The sequence below is a fragment of the Chiloscyllium punctatum genome, chromosome 19 (genome assembly GCF_047496795.1).
Source record: "Chiloscyllium punctatum isolate Juve2018m chromosome 19, sChiPun1.3, whole genome shotgun sequence".
Taxonomy (NCBI): Eukaryota; Metazoa; Chordata; class Chondrichthyes; order Orectolobiformes; family Hemiscylliidae; genus Chiloscyllium; species Chiloscyllium punctatum.
The window spans coordinates 67,535,922-67,553,626 of NC_092757.1; the positions used below are offsets into that span (position 1 = coordinate 67,535,922).

The following is a 17,705-nucleotide window of genomic DNA, read 5'->3' on the forward strand; positions in this document are numbered from 1 at the left end:
AAGATCCTGAAGATCTTCTGCAGGAATGTGCTGTGGCTTTAGGATGGAAGTGCTCCTGTGATTGGATGCTGATGTTTTGAAAGGAAGCTGTTTCTTTTGGCGTCATTTTAAAAGTGCTGTACTATGGGAGATGTAATTTTGTGACAACAGCTTGCACAAGTTGTAATCACTAGTTTAATCTCGACAAAAATCAGATCTGTCTAATATGATTGACTTCAAATTCATGAGTGCTGAATTCACCAGCAGTTCCTAGAAACCAGAAGTACTGATGAAGAAACTGGTGTTGCAGTTATGAGATAATTCTCATTCTTTGAAAACAATTAAGCTTCATTTTACACGTTCAGGTTTTGCTACATAAAACTATACAGAATTGGAAGGATAGAAGTCAATTTAAGGATCAAAGTGTTTACAAATAATATAACTGCGAAAAAGTGCGATTACCACTCCTAAAAAAATGCACAGAGTTAAGCACTATGTCTAAAAGCTTTCCCTTACCTAGTTAAAAAGAATGAATATCAACTTGTTTAAGGATATATGTTTATTGTTACATAGATCAGCTTCTCATCTGTATACAATTTACTTTGAATAGATAGTTAACACATAAATACATCATTCTTTTATAACTAGTGTTATTTTGAAAGAATATTACATCATCCCATATTTTTGTTTAGTAATGACCCCTGATTTGAAGCAATTACAGAATGGAAAAAGAAACTTCTGCTTGAGATCACCCTGCTCAATAAATAAAAATTATTACTACTGTTCAGGAGGACAGGAATGTAGCAATTCTTTTCATCAGGAAAGGAGAGTTCAGTAACATGGACTTTTTTTTAAAAAAACAAAAGACGCCAATTTGGCAAAATATTTTTAAATCTAAACATTTTCATTTATCAACCCAAAGATTACTACTTAGTGCAATTTTATTGTCCAGTTAAAAATCTGCACCCCTCGTCTGACATTCAAAGCTCATAACTAAATTTAAGTTACTACCAAGAATGAGTGTTGTGATGAATTAATATGAAAAATCAGTTAGTCCTTAGATGTAGTTTCAAAAAAGAAATATACTCTAGCACCCCAGTGATACAGAACATAGCAGCAGTCTGGAGGGGTGCAGAACCCAATACTCTTAACATAGTGCGTTCCTGACCTCAGTTGGACGGTCTAGAAAAAGTGACTGGTTTGATTTTAAAATGTTGTTCAATTCTTAGTGAGGGGTTTCAGATATGACCATCAGGAAATGGCAACATGTGGCAGGAAGTGGAAGTAAAGGTAACACTTTTTTTTTAAAGAAGTATGGTTACTTTGTGAGAGAATGTAGGTGCTTGACCTTAATCATGTTTTTCTTCGCATTTCAATCCATTTCCTTAAACTAAACACCACTCGCTGCCAATAAAAGTTTTTTTGTTCTTGATATAAACCTACATTCAATTATCCATACCCTGCTTAAACAGGGATTGCAGCTGGCTGAGGCAAAGCAATATTGATGACAAAATGTGGAGAAGCTACATATGAATTGCTTAGCAAGTTGGAAAGATAGTAATCTAAACTTAATATAGCATGTGACAACTTTAGTGTCTGATATGTCTTTAGGGATTTATCAAGACAAGACAGCAAATTCTACAGAAAAACCCAAGAGTCTCAGTGCTATGCAAGAGGCATTTGAAATTTTCAGTGAAATTATACAATCAGTATCCAGTATTAAGTCAGTAAAGTAGTTTTTCTTGGTCTGGTCCAAAAGAATGTCATCGCACGAATCATAAACAAAAACACAGTTGTGGTATTAGTAAAGCAAAACGGTCAAAGTTTCCCAAGACAAGAGTCAGGTTTAAAACATGTCACATTTAGAAAAATAAAATGCTTTACATTCCTCCAATTTCAATAAATCTCTGAATTTAAAAAAAATAGTGCTCCTATGAATTCATATGCATTGTAAGATTTTGTTCAATTCAAATGTCGTGAGGTAAAGCACTTAATTATAACTTGGATTTTTCCAAATATTGGAATAGCAATGAATTTTCGATTGAATTTTTCTGATCAGAAAGGTAGAATAAACACAGAAAATTTAGTGTCGTGTAACAGGCAGAACAGTGCTAATCTCTGTCTCAGGTTGAGATCCTCTGGGCAGTTGCCATAATGCACTGTTCTGCTATTGCTTTCTTTAAAATGTCATTTTGCTGAACAATAAAGGTTCAATAAAATTTAAGAGATTATGTGAATTCTGTTCAATAAGTGCAAAATCAATTTCTGGTGATAGGTTTGGTATTTATGCTATCTTGTCTTAATCTCTTTTTGAATTATAAATGCAGTTTATCCCAAACCTGATTTGGTCCATTAGTAATGTTGATCAGGGACTAATCTAATAAAGATTTGATCCACATTTCGAGCTGTGGCTTCAATCAGCATGAGAGATTGAAATTGAAACTTTTCACTATTGTTATTCACTGTAAAACTAAAGTGACAATAAATCATTCAATTTAATGCAATTCAGTAAGGACTCCCAAGATACCTGTGGTAACAAACTTCTATTAGAAAAGATTACAGGGACATGACATCTAAATAAAATTATTAATCTTCCTTTTTTTCCAATAAAATCTGGTTAAGGCCAATGATTGTGCAGTGTGTGTGTTCAGGATAAATATCAGCAAAAAGCAATGGCGAACGTTTGCAATGAAACTTTACTTGCACCTGGAAAAATAACAAAATTTAGTTACAATTACACAAAATCATCAATGCACACTCTGTACTGAGCATCACTAATGTTTAAGATGGATACAAATATAATTTATACAAAAAATCCTTACCTCAGGTAATGCTCTAATAGAAGCAATACCCTGATCAAACTGATTATGTTCCACCTTATAGTTGCTTCTCCATTTCACCTTCAAGGCAGCCAATCGAGTAAAGGCCTTAAGAGCTTCAGATATGGATGGAGTCATTCCAGTAATGTAAGCAGACGAAAGGATCAGACCCAGCGGCCAGGCACGTAACGTTAGATCTCTGAATTGAATACCTTGGAAAAGCTTGTTTGGTGGTTCATATTTTGACTGATATGAAGGTGAGCAAATAGGAGAATCCGGAACATATTCCATTTCTTCAAAATCTGTTGTATCATCCAATTCCTTTGCTGCCAAGACTTCCATTTTAATCTGAAGATGTTTGCAATTAAAAAGCATAGATTAGTTGAATATTTGAATTTAAGTGCCCGCTTAGTTCATTTGATAATACACTCGAGTCAGGGAGGATACAGGATTGGACCTACTTCCAGATCATAGTACGAAATATAAATCTTCATTGCAATGTAGTGCTGTAAGGAAGATGCTGTCTTTCTGAATGGACTTTAAAATCTTTAGTGCATGGAAAAAGGTGAAATGACTCCATAAAAAGCAAAAGGACAATAGTGTATTTACATATCATAATGTTCTTAGGGCATTGCAACACACTTTATAACTAAGGGTCAGTTTTGTAATGGATTCATTGTTCTGATGTAGACAAAAAGAAAACAAAGTTCTCAATATGTCAGAGCCAACAACCCACAAGTAGATTAACTGCTCATTAATTTTATATATCATGAATGGGATCTTCCATGGAATAAATCAATTGCTGCTTTAACCGAACAGGTTTAGTGGTTAGCACTGCTGTCTCACAGCACCAAGTACCCAGGTTCGATTCCAGCCTCGGGCGACTGTGTGCATGGACTTTGCATATTCTCCCCGTTTCTGCATGGATTTCCTCTGGGTGTTCCAGTTTCCTCCCACAATCCAAAGATGTGCAGGTTAGGTGAATTGGCCATGTTAAATTACCCATAGTGTTCAGGGATGAAAAGGCTAGGTGCATTCGTTAGGGGCAAATGTCGAGTAAGAGTAATAGGGTCAGGGAATGGGTCTGGGTGGGTTACTCTTCGGAGGGTCAGTGTGGACTTGTTGGGCTGAATGGCCTGTTTCCACACTGTAGGGATTCTATAAAGTGACTTTAGAGAGAAGAAATCAGCAAATGTGAAAACCCATGAGAAGCTAAAAGATGTAATAAATTCAATAAAATTAAAGACAAAAAAAAATTCTTTGTTCAATATATCCAAATCTAATTACTAAAATTTTTAAACTTCCATATAATCTGTACCAATATAAGAATATTCCAAAATTTGAAGTGTTCTTTTTAGAGAAGACTCATCCAATATCTGCAACTGTAATGCAATACTTCTAGATTAAGAAACTAGATTTAGAAAATGTATGCAAATTTTAAAATCTGATAAGGTTTAGCTATTCAATGCAGTAACACAATTTCAGTGAATAGTTACTGAATTATAAGAGATGAGCACGTAAAATTAAACTGCATTGGATTGCAGTGGCTAATGTACGGATATGGCCAGACAACAATTACTGGGATACTACAGACATCAGTGCTTGGGCCCCAGCTTTTCACAAGATATATTAATGATTTCGATGAGGGAACTAAATACAATACCTTCTGGTTTGCAGATGACACAAAGTTGGGTGGGAGGAGGAGCTGTGAGGAGGATGCAGAGATGCTTCAATTTGATCTAGACACGTTGAATGAGTGGGCAAATGCATGGTGGGTGAAGTATAATGTGGATAGATGTCAATAATCCATTTTGGTAGCAACAACAGGGAGGCAAGATATTATCTGAATGGAGATAGATTGGGAAAGGGGGAGGTGCAATGAGACCTGGATGTCCTTGTACACCAGTTGCTGAAAATCAGCATACAGGTGTATAGGCGGAGAAGGTGACAAATGGTATATTGGCCTCCATAGTGAGAAGATTTGAACACAGGAGCAGGGATGTCTTGCTTCAATTGTACGGGACCTTGCTGAAACCATACGTGGAGTATTGTCTGCAGTTTTGGTTTCCTAATAAAAAGAAGGATGTTCTGACTATGGAGGAAATACAATAAAGGTTTGCTAGGCTCAGTCCTGGAATGCTAAGACTGATGTACGGAGGGAACTAAAAGTTTGGGGGGGGGGGTGTGGGTGTGTGGTGTGGGGGGGCAATTGCATTGCTGGTTAGGGATGATATCACGGCTGTGCTAAAGGAAGACAGTATGGAGGGCTTGGGTAGTGAGGCATTATGGGTGGAGCTGAGAAATAAGGGTGCAGTTACATTGTTGGGGCTGTATTACAGGCCTCCCAACAGTGAGCATGAGGTAGAAGAACAAATAGGTAAACAGATTATAGAAAGAGGTAGAGGCAATAGGGCAGTGGTGATGGGAGATTGACTGGTATACATTTAGTGTCAAGAGGTCTGGATGGGGTAGAATTCGTAAGAAGCGTCCAGGAGTCTTCTAGAGCAGTATGTCAGTAGTCTGACGAGAGAAGGGGCCCTATTGGACCTGGTATTGGAGAATTAGCCAGGACAGGTGGTAGAAGTTGTGGTGGGGGATTTCTTTGGGAACAGTGATCACAATTCAGAAAGTTTTAGAATACTCGTATACAAAGATGACAGTGGTCCTAAGGGAAGAGTTCTAAACTAGGCCAAGGCCAACTATATCAAAATTAGGCAGGAGCTGTGAAATGTGGATTAGATACAGCTATTTGAAGGGAAGTCCACAATTGATATGTGGGAGGCTTTCAAAGATAGGTTAAAGATAGGGCAGGATAGACACGTGCGGTTGAAGGCAAAGGATAGGAAAGGCAAGATTCGTGAACCGTGGATGACAGGAGAAATTGTATGACTAGCCAAGAGGAAAAGGGAAGCGTACATAAGGTCCAGGCAGCTAAGAACAGAATGGGCCCTGGAGGAATATCAGAAGAGTAGGACCAGTCTTAAAAGAGGAATCAAGCAGGCTAAAAGGGGTCATGAAAGAGCGTTAGCGAACAGAATTAAGGAGAATCTCAAAGCATTTTATTCTTATATAAGAAGCAAGCGGGTAACTAGAGAAAAGTTGGTCCACTAAAGGATAATGAAGGAAGGCTGTGTGTCGAACCTGAGAGAATGGGTGAGATTCTGAATGATTACTTTGCATCAGTGTTCACTGAGGAGAGGAGTATGGTGAATGTTGAGATTAAAGACAGCAGTTTGATTAGGCTAGATCACGTTGACATAAGTAGGGAAGATGTGTTGGGTTGGCTAGACAAATCCCCAGGACCGGATGGGATCTATCCCAGGTTGCTGAAGGAAGCGAGACAGGAAATAGCTGGGGCCCTGACAGATATCTTTGTTGCATCTTTAAACACAAGGGAAGTGCCAGGGGACTGGAGGGTTGTTCATGTTGTCCCCCTGTACAAGGAGGATAGTAGGGATATTCTGGGTATCTAAAGACCAGTGAGCCTGATGTCAGTGGTGGGAAAGTTGCTGGAGAAGGTACTGAGAGATAGAATCTATTTATATTTAGAAAAAAGTGAGCTTATCAGTGATAGGCAACATGGTTCTGTGAGGGGGAGATCGTGCCTTACCAACTTAGTGTTCTTTTGAGGAAGTGACCAAACTGATAGATGAAGGAAAGGCTGTTGATGTCATATACATTGACTTTAGTAAGGCATTTCGTAAAGTTCTCCATGATAAACTAATAGAGAAAGTTAAATCACATGGTGTGCAGGGTGTTCTAGCTAGGTGGATAAAGAACTGGTTGAGCAACAGGAGATAGAGTAGTAGTAGTTGAAGGGAGTTTTTCGAAATGAGAAAGATGACCAGTGGTGTTCCACAGGGGTCAGTGTTGGGGCAATGTTGTTTGTGCTATACATAACTGATCTGGAAGAGGGCACTGTTGGTACAATCAGCAAGTATGTAGATGACACGAAGATTGGTGGAGTAGCAGAAAGCATAAGGGACTGTCAAAGAATACAGGAGAATATAGATAGACTGGAGAGTTGGGTGGAAAAGTGGCAGATGAATTTCAATCCAGACAAATATGAGGTGATGCATTTCAGCAAGTCTAATTCTAGAGCGAATTATACAATGAACAAAAGAACCTTGGGAAAAGTTGATGAGCAGAGAGATCTGGGAGAGCAGGTCCATTGTACCCTGAAAGTTGCTGCACAGGTGGATAGAGTATCAAGAAGGCATATGATATGCTTGGCTTCATTGGACGGGGTATTGAGTATAAGGGCTAGCAGGTTATGTTAAAATTGTACAAGACATTGGTTCGGCCGCATTTAGAATACGGTGTACAGTTCTGGTCGCCACGTTACCAAAAGGATGTGAACGCTTTGGAGAGGGTGCAGAGAAGGTTTACGAGGATGTTGCCTGGTATAGAAGGTGCTAGCTATGAAGAGAGGTTGAGTAGGTTAGGTTTGTTTTCATTAGAAAAAGGTGATTGAGGGGGGACCTGAATAAGGTTTACAAAATCATGAACAGCGTAGACAGGGTAGATAGAGATAAGGTTTTTCCCAGGGTGAAGGATTTAATAACGAGAGGTCACACTTTCAAGGTGAGAGGTGAAAAGTTTAAGGGAGATACAAGCGGCAAGTACTTTACAGAGGATGGTGGGTGTCTGGAACGCGTTGCCAGCAGAGGTGGTAGAGGCAGGCACAGCAGATTCATTTAAGATGTGTCTGGACAGATGCACGAGTAGGTGGGGAGCAGAGGGATATAGATGCTTAGGAATTGGGTGACAGGTTTAGACAGTAGATTTGGATCAGCTCAGGCTTGGGAGGGCCGGAAGGCCTGTCCCTGGGCTGTAAATGTTTTGTTCTTTGTTCGATGTATGACACTGGATCAGGACTATATTCACTGGAGTTTAAAAGAACGAGGGAAGTTCACTTAGAAACCTATAAAGTTCTAACAGGACAAGACAGGGTAAATGTAGGAAGGATGTTCTCGATGACCAGGATGTCCAAAACAAGGGATCACAGTCTAAGGATATGGAATACGCCATTTAGGACAGAGATGAGGACAAATGTCTTCACTCGGAGAGTGCCATAAAAAGCAGTTGAGGCCAATTTATTGAATATTTTCAAGGAGTTAGATGTTGTTCTTAGTGCGAAAAGGATCAAAGGGTCTGGGGATAAAGTAGGAATAGGGTTCTGAATTGGATGATCAACCATTATCATATTGAATGACCAATCAGACTCAGAGGGCTGAATGGACTCTTTCTGCTCCCATTTTCTATGTTTCCATGAATTGTATTAAATTATTCATTTAAACTAGGCATAGTAGCATTTTTAAGTTCAATACTCTAACTCACTTTCCAGGTTTTCCATGCTCGTTGCAGCACCATTGCAGCATGATGAAGTTTTTTAATCCACCGTCTGGTCAACCATGATCTGATTGCTGTCGAGAAACAAATAAAAGAACTGTAAATGAGAAAGAATATGCTGTTTGTAAATACAGTGCTACAATCTGTATGTATGTAAAGCTTTAAACTAATGCCTTTTGATCTAGCTTCATTACATATATTTTTTAAAAAGTCCTCTTGAATTCAATTGGAAACTAACATTGCGTTCCACTTGTACATATGTCAGCATGAGGCGCAGAAGACAATTTCTGTTGAACAAGGAACGTTTGTAGAAAAATTTATAGCTGCTACTTCCAATTTTCTAACAAATTAAAAATGGTTTTATTAAGTGATAAATCAAATTATTTCTACACTATCTTAAGACACAATATGTTACAGAAACTGAATGGATTGCATAGGATATTTTTAAGATAATCAGTTTGTTGTTGAGTTGACCAGAAGTTACATACCTTGATATTCTTCTTTAGTTCTATGATCAGCAGAAGAGACAGTCAAAATATTGAATTGAGTTAGTAATAGTTGGAATAGGTTTAACTGTGGGGGAGCTAGTTTGAGGATGGAACTGAAGTGGGGAGGGAAAGAATGAAATTTAAACTTGGAAGTTAGGGTGGAGGAAGTGGGGGACACAAATACACAAATGTCTAATATGGCCAGCTGTGTGCATTGTTTTTGGTTTGGACACCTGAAACTGATTACTCTAGTTGAGGAACCAGGTTGTATTAGTTGTCTGTCTTCTTCTTGCTTGTATTAAAAATAGAAGTATAACAGCAACACTTTAGTTAATATAAATTGAAACCTACAGAGAAACAAGTTAGTGAAAACTAGAAATCTGAAATAAAAATAGCAGATGCTGGAAATACTCAGAAGGTTTGGCAGCATCTGTGATGTTGAGTTCTAAAATGTAAACGGTTTCTCTTTCCGAAGAGACATTTCAACACAGCAGTATTATACAAGTTGTGGTCCATCCCTACATTAAGAAATCCTCCCAAACATGAAACATTTCCCTTACCTGGGAAGCTACTTCTCATCTAAGGCTGACACCATTGCGGAGTTTTAACATCGCACCTGACCTGCAAGCACCCAAGAACGAGAACGTTCAATGACGAAGACATCCAGGCTGACACCAAGATCCTTGTGTACAAGACAGTCAGCCTTCTGACTCTTTACAATGGCTCCGAAATTTGGACAATGTATAGTCGCCACCTTAAGACCTTGACAGGTACGAGCAAAGTTATTTGAGACAGATTGTCTGCATCAGCTGTCAGGACAGGCACACTAACTTCAGTGTCTTTGAAGCAGCCAATTGTACCAGCATAGAGGCCATGGTCATCCGAAATCAACTCTGCTGGTCTGGCCATATGCTTAGAATGTCCAAGTTCCAACTACCAAAACAAGTCTTCAGCCGGTTCAAGGCACTTGAACAAGAGGAGGACAAAGGAAGCCTTTCAAAGACTCCCTGAAGGCTTCCCTCAAAAAATGCAACATATATATTAATGCATGGAAGCCCCTCATTCAGAATAAATGATCTTGGACAAATCTCCTTTATGAAGGGTCACAAATCTTTGAGAACACCCATCGGCAAGAAAAAAATACAGAAAAGGAACCAAGGAAGGATCTCAAAGCCAAGGACTACTTTGACCGCCTGGAAACACCTACCAAATATGTGACTCTGAAACTGGAGTCATCAGCCAGACAAGGACCACAGAACGCATCACCAGTGATTTGGAATTCCCTGGGCAGACAATTATTCCCGTTAGCAAGTGATTGCTGTTGACGATACTCAAGTGGTTAGTTTGAAACCACTCAAGCCAGAATCATATGGAAGTTATTGCAGGACTAATGATCCTTTGTTGCTGCAATGACCATGATGAAACTGACTTAACAGAATTACAGAGACTAAATTAATAAATTTCCAAAACTTATTCAAAGAAATAGGTGAGGTGAGCAAATTACAAAAATCATAACTTTCCATAGCTCTCTACATTAAGAAATTTTGTTTTTAAACTGGAAAGCTGCAAATATGATTCCAGGATTTAAGACTTGGGGAGGGAGGGGATGTTGCAGGAGGAGGGGAGGAGAGAACCACTTCAGACCTGCCAGGTTCACATTACCAGTAGGGAAATTAGTGCAATTTATCATCACTGAGGAAACAGAATGTTGTACAATCTACTTTACCCACAATCCAATTTACCATGTATCCTAAATTGTGAAGACAGATGAGCAAATTCCAAAAGAGGCAAAGACAGATTATGTGATTGGGAAAAAATTATGGCATCTGGAGTTGAGTCTAAATTGTCACCTTTAATGGATTGTACAAATAAAAATTAGAATTTTTTTTAAAAATTGCTGGTCATTAAAAAACTATGGAAATGTTGCATGGTATTTAGATGTCCATGTACACAATACTAAAAGGCAGTGCACATGTACAAAAAGGAATTAAGGTGGCTAGTTGATGAAAATTATACTTCTGTTCTACACACAATGCACCACAATAGGAATACTATACGTGTTACTGGCATGGTAACTCAGTAATAATAAGGATATATTTGTCTTGGAGAACTACACCTCAAATAGACTAGAATCATACCAACCTAACAGGGTTAAATTGTGATAAAAGTTTGCATACTTTTAGCTAATAAATTCCTTGAATTTAGAAGACAGGTAGTTTCTCGATGTTTAGAACATCAAATGGATAAGGCACAAAGGAAATATTTCTCCATGAGGAATAAGAGGGTGCAATCTTCAAATTAGAACTAGGTCATGAAGGGGTCAAGTCGGAAAGCACTATTTTAGACAAAAAAGTAGCAAAGTATGAAATGCAGTCTCCTAGAAGGATATGAATGCTGGATCAATTGAAAATTTTAACTCATTGTCATTATAATTTTTCAGAGATTGAGCAGAAGGAGATATCCAGTCTTCAGAAATCACATTGGATTTGAAATGTTGACTATGTTTCTCTCTCCAAAGACACTGCCAAACCTGCTGAGTTTCTTTTTATTTATTGACTCATGGAAATGTTGACTCATTTTATGCTGCCCTCCCTGTTGCCCTTGAAAAGGTATTGCTGAGCTGGCTTCTCGAACTGCTGCAAACCATGTGCCATAGGTAGATCCACAATGTTGTCAGGGAAGGAATTCCAAGAGTGTGACCTGACAATACTGACGGAAAAACAACAGGTTTCCAAACAGGATGGTGAGTGGCTTAAGAGGAGACTTGCAGATGACATTGTTTCCATATATCTGCTGTCTTGTCCTTCTAGATGGTAGTGGTCATAGGTTTGGAAGGTGCTGCCTAAGGATCCTTAGTGAATTTCCACAGTACATCATGTAGATAGTAGTATTGTGTACTGAGCAAGTGTGGTGGAGTGACTGAATGTTTGTGGATGTGGTGCTAATGAAGCAAACTGCTTTGTTCTGGATGGTATCAAGCTTTTTCAGTGTTGTTGGAAATGCATTCATCCAGATAGTTGGGGAGTATTCCATCACATTCCAGACATTGCCTTGTAGATGGTGGATAGGCTTGGAAGAGTTAGGAGGAGACGTAATCGCTGCAGGATTTCTAACCTCTGACCTGTTCTTGTATTTATATGGCAAATCCAATTCAGCTTCTGGTCAATAGTAACTCCCAGGATGTTGATAGTGGGGTATTCAGTGATGTAATGCTACTGAATATCAAGGGACTGTGGTTAGATTATCTCTTATTGGAAATGGTCATTGTCTGCCATTTGTGTGGTGTGAATTATATATTCTATTTTTCAGTCCAAGCTTAGATATTGTCCAGATCCTGTTGCTTTTTGTCATGGACTACTCATGTATCTGAGTAGTCACAAATGGTGCTGAACATTGTGCAATCATTGTAGAATTTTCTGTGTTGGTTCCAGATTTCAAGCATTTGCAGTATTTTACTTTTATTTGAGATTTCTTTTGTACGTATTCATTATAAAACCAGAGTTGGAAATGCTCAAGACAAACACAAAAGTGTTTCATTCCATCATTAAAATCTTTGCTAATATGAGCCATAAAGGTACAATACTAGCCTGCTTGAATGATGGTCGCTGCTCGCCTTGATCGTGCTAATTTTCTTTGACGATATCTTCGCCAGCTAGATTGAATGTAAAGTGCTTTCTTGGAAAGAGTTTGACTTCTTGCCCCTTCGAGCAATTCGAGCTAAAAGAGATTTAATAATGTAGACATTTACTAACCATTTTAAACATTCACATCCACCCATAATCTACCAATGCAGAAGGGAGTACATTGCACCAGTAGTAGATGGCAGAATATTTCCAGATATTCTTTGTTCATGGGTTGTGGGCATCGCTGGCTAGGCCAGCAATTTATTGTTTATCCCTAATTACTCAGAGGCCAATTAAGGTTCAGTGATATTGCTGTGGGTCTGCACTCACATGTAGCTCAGACCAGGTAAGGATGGCAAATTCTCTCCCTAAAGAACTTTAGTGAATAGGGTTTCTCCCCACTTAGCTGGTCATTATTTGATTCTTAATTCCAGATTTTAATTGAAATCAGAGTCCTCCATTTACCATGGCAAAATTCAAACTGAGGTGACCAAACATTATCCATGCCTCTAGATTAATAGTCTGATTTATCAATAATCGATAATAGTGATAGGTCATCACCTCCCCTGGTAAAGGAACACAAAAAATTCAGAGGAAGAATAGGCCAGTCAGACCCTCAAGTCTGCTCTGACATTCAACTACAGCATGGCTTATCTTCTACCTTATTTAATTGAACTGGACCCATATCCCTGATATGTTTAAAATCGAGAAATCTAGTCATTTGGTAGTACTGAACTTAAGTATTGCTGGAAAAAAAGAACATTTGCATTCACTAGGATAATTCACAAGAAACGCCAAAGGGGAAACAATACTTATACTGTATGAGAGAGGAGTGCTAATTGGTTAGTATGTGAATTCTGATTGACAGGGAGAATGTACCAGCTAATATTGACTGATAGTTAGCTGCTAAGTTTGGTTTACATTTTAAACAAGGTAGATTGACACCAGACAATGACTGAAAAATGTGTTGCTGGAAAAGTGCAGCAGGTCAGGCAGCATCCAAGGAACAGGAGAATCGACGTTTCGGGCATAAGCCCTTCTTCAGGAATTAGGAAGCTGTGCCAAGCAGGCTAACATAAAAGGTAGGGAGGAGGGACTTGGGGGAGGGGCGTTGGGAATGCGATAGGTGGAAGGAAGTTAAGGTGAGGGTGATAGGCCGGAGAGGGGATGGGGGCGGGGAGGTTGGGAAGAAGATTACAGGTCAAGAAGGTGGTGCTGAGTCCAAGGGTTGGGACTGAGATAAGATGGAGGGGAGGGGAAAATGCGGAAGCTGGAGAAATCTGCATTCATCCCTTGTGGTTGGAGGGTTCCTAGGCGGAAGATGAAGCGCCCTTCCTCTAGGCGTCGTGTTGCCATGGTCTGGCGATGGAGGAGGCCAAGGACTTGCATGTCCTTGGCGGAGTGGGAGGGGGAGTTAAAGTGTTCAGTCACAGGCGGTTGGGTTGGTTGGTGCAGGTGTCCAAGAGGTGTTCCCTGAAACGTTCCGCAAGTAGGCGGCCTGTCTCCCCAATGTAGAGGCCCCTCCTCTACATTGGGGAGACAGGCCGCCTACTTGCGGAACGTTTCAGAGAACACCTCTGGGACACCCGCACCAACCAACCCAACCGCCCTATAGCTGAACACTAACTCCCCCTCCTACTCCACCAAGGACATGCAGGTCCTTGGCCTCCTCCATCGCCAGACCATGACAACACGACGCCTAGAGGAAGGGCGCCTCATCTTCTTCCTAGGAACCCTCCAATCTTCTTCCCGACCTCTCCACCCCCACCCCCTCTCCGGTCTATCACCTTCACCTTAACCTCCTTCCACCTATCGCATCCCCAACGCCCCTCCCCCAAGTCCCTCCTCCCTACCTCTTATCTTAGTTTGCTTGGCACACCTTCCTCATTCCTGAAGAAGGGCTTATGCCTGAAACGTCGATTCTCCTGCTCCTTGGATGCTGCCTGACCTGCTGCACTTTTCCAGCAACACATTTTTCAGCTCTGATCTCCAGCATCTGCAGTCCTCACTTTCTCCTACCAGACAATGACTGTCACTTATTCTATGGTGATGAAATACATGCAGAACCTCATCTCTTTCCCTACCTATGTCGTTGGTACCAACATGCACAAAACATTTCTGCTGGTACTTGCCCCTTTCAGAATATTCTGTACGCTTTCGGAGATGTTCTTGACCGTGGCACCAGGAAGGCAACACACCATCCTGATGCCTTGCTGACAGCTGGAGAAACATCTGTATGTACCCTAGACTAGAGAGTCCCCAATTATAATCGATTGCATGGAACGTGACATACCTCTCATTCAGTAGAGCCAGTTAGGGGACCAAAATCCTGGCTGTCAGTGCAAGACTCTGATAGGCCCTCCCCTGCTACTGTATCCAAAACACCGTATCTGTTTGAAATGGGGATAGAAACAGGAATCTTCTGCACTACCCGGCTACATCTCAAATCACTCCTAGCGGTTAACCATGTATCTGACTATATCTTCGGTTTTTCTATCTTTCTGAAACTGCCATCTAGCACACACCCCTTTGCTTTTGTGAACTCGTCTAACTGCCACTCCAACTATCCATGCAGTCCGATAGGATTCACCACCAAACATATTTCCTGCAGACACAGTCTCTAGAAACATTCAAGTTTTCCCTGATCTCTCACGTCTACTAGGCAAAGCACATCACCCTACTAAAAGCCGCTTCTGCCCCTTTAACAATCTACAGACCCAAAAATAACATAAAAACAAACAGAACATATTTTGCTCAAAACGCAGCATTAGTCTAGGCTTACTGCTCAAAAACATTGCTTGGGATAACTTAATATCAATCCATAACATAAAAGTCAATTAAGAGACAGATCACAGTATAAATGTAAGAATAAAATGTCCTCACATTACTCACTATTATAGACATACAGAAAAAAATCTAAGATTTAGAAGTTCTATAAGTCTTAAAAATCAAAAACTTAGCTGATCAGGCTCAAAAACCAAAGGTTGTCCTCTTCTCCTGTATTTTTTTTCTAAATCACTGATACCTCTGCAGCCGGACTAAAGCTCCATATTAGACCTCCCAGGTCGGCTATGAAACTGCACTGCTTGTTTGTTATTTCAGTGAAACCCAACATCCAGAGTCCTTGTGCAACTTCTCAGTCTGACAGCTGTGAAACTACATTTTCTAGCTGCTTCATAAAAAGCCAGAAGTCACATTACATTTGGTTTATTTGAAATCATAAGTTTTTGGAGGTCTGGCCCTTCATTAGGCAAACATCACCTTGTCACCTAACAAAGGAACAGCGCTCCGAAAGCTTTTGATTTCAAATAAACCTGTTGGAGTATAACCTGGTGTCATGTGACTTCTGACCTTGTGCACTGCAGTCCATCTCTGCACCTCCACATCATAAAAGCAGATCTCTGAATTTTATGCAATTCCTCGGACTTCGACCTTGCCAAGTGGTCGTTCTCCCGAAACTTTCTCTCCTTCCTCCCTTTTAAAGTTTCATCGTTTTTGATTTTTTTAACAAGTTTCAAAAACAATGCAAAACTCGTAAAGAACAGCAATTATTGCCGCAAGGAAGTGAGTAAATCCAGCTCAGCACTGAAAAAAACCTCAAAACTAAGAGCGGCTCTCCCAGCCACAATCGACTGCCATCTACCATTTTATTTTATTCCTATCCACTGGTATGCTGTGCAGAAGTTCTGAAGAGATTGTGAGGACAGAATACACAAGTTGGATTTGAGATCTTCTAGCATTTAGAAGGCTGAGAGGAGGTGATTTAATTGAGTAATTTTGAAAGAAATTGGTAAAGTAGGGAGAGAACACAAGTGATGAATGCTCCCGATAAAAGCAATAAAGAAGCTCAATTGGTAATTTTAAATCTAAGATCAGTAGATTTAAGCTAGCCAAAGGTGTTAAGCAATCTGAAACCAGGACATGGAAATTAAGTTTGAGATCATGGCTGTTCTGCATGATTTGAATGGCTGACAGGCTTGAAGAGGTAAATAGTCTACTACTTTAATGAAAATTAAAAATCAAATTTCTAATCAGATTTTTTTCAAGATAATTTAGGCAACTTACCATACTGTGAGTCATGAACACTCTCGTTTTGCCACAGTGTACTAATGAGCTACATGACCTTTTCTCAGTTGGCGTAAAGGATGAGGCGACAGTTTGGCCAGCTAATACATTAGTGAGTATGTCTTGTACAGTGATGTTCAAAGCTTCAGTGCTGCCACCTGAAGAACCTGCAAAGTCAAACGATATCCATTTCCATGGCAACAGCACCTTCATAACAGGCAGATGTAAGAAAGCATCAGAGATACCACACAAAGTTGAGTCAGTTAGCAAACTGAAGGCAGCAAACAGAAAGTGTAGGAATTGGTGAATTCAAATCCAAAAATACTGGAAGAAGAGAGAAGGGAAGAACAAAGGAAAGAAAAGAGAAAATTAACAGAACGCATAATACAGCACTAGGTAGAAACACAGTATGGACATTAAACCTAACAACAGTATAAAAATAAGTACTCATGTTTTAAGTAAAGCAACATCATCAATACAGTATTAAACCAGTTCAATTACAGTTAAAATTGTAAATGTTATGACTCGGGTTACCAATAAAAACTTCATGACAAACCTTTCCTCTTTTTTGCAGGACAGCATCCATTAAAGCTAGCTGCAGTTTTAAAATTAAGTTTCCAATCTGTTTTCAGAAGTCCATAGCGCTCCACAAAAGGCTGGAATAGGATCCTAAAAAATAAAATACCTTTAGATATCCTGTGAGGACAATAATATAGTTTACAATACATATCATTAAAAAAAAGGTTTTTAATCCGTGTCAATTGAAATGTAAATGTTACACCAGGTCTTCTCCACAGGAATCTCCTGTCAAATCAATCAGTATTCTGTGCATAACTGGCCCAATTTGTAGCTTCTTGAGCATACAGTTTCCACAATTAGTTATTCATAACCATCAGGAACAAATAAGCCATAATTACTAAATACTATGTTTCATCATGTTTAGGTATACATCAAGAACTAGAATTCATTGAAGATCCATTATTCCACTTAACAAGCAATTAATAATGCCTGGCACATAAAGAGCTATGAGTTCTTTTCATTTGAACAAGATAACTTAGAATAGACCAACATACCTAATGGGGAATCCAGCTGCACTGATGTTGATTGTTTCAATTATACCACAAGCTTCTAGCTGGCTGAGAATCTAAAGCAAATAGGTCACTCATGAAAATAAGCTTAAGTACTTGCAAATATTTGATATAAATTTCCTTCTAGCTATACCATGGACAAGTTCCAAAAGGATGGTGCACCTACAGTAAAACTGTACACAAAGACAATGCATTGATTTTAAATATTGCGGAGTAATAGTTGTACAAAAATATTAAACTCAGAAATACTACTGTATTAAAGATTACATAACATCTAAAGCTTGAGCATAT

General features: G+C 39.4%; 1 protein-coding gene across 2 annotated transcripts in view; it reads right to left on the reverse strand.

Annotated features, from left to right (window-relative positions):
- Window positions 1-538: 538 nt before the first annotated feature.
- Window positions 539-17,705, reverse strand: part of myo19 (myosin XIX) — a 64,728-nt gene continuing 47,561 nt past the window's right edge. For both annotated transcript variants that reach the window (XM_072589589.1, XM_072589590.1), the window contains 7 exons: window positions 17,400-17,470; window positions 16,883-16,995; window positions 16,327-16,493; window positions 12,226-12,355; window positions 8,139-8,224; window positions 2,802-3,146; window positions 539-2,685 (listed from right to left, as the gene is read on the reverse strand). In XM_072589589.1, coding sequence (XP_072445690.1) covers window positions 2,566-2,685; window positions 2,802-3,146; window positions 8,139-8,224; window positions 12,226-12,355; window positions 16,327-16,493; window positions 16,883-16,995; window positions 17,400-17,470 — 1,032 coding nt within the window. In that variant the 3' untranslated portion in view covers window positions 539-2,565. The remainder of the gene's footprint in view (window positions 2,686-2,801; window positions 3,147-8,138; window positions 8,225-12,225; window positions 12,356-16,326; window positions 16,494-16,882; window positions 16,996-17,399; window positions 17,471-17,705) is intronic.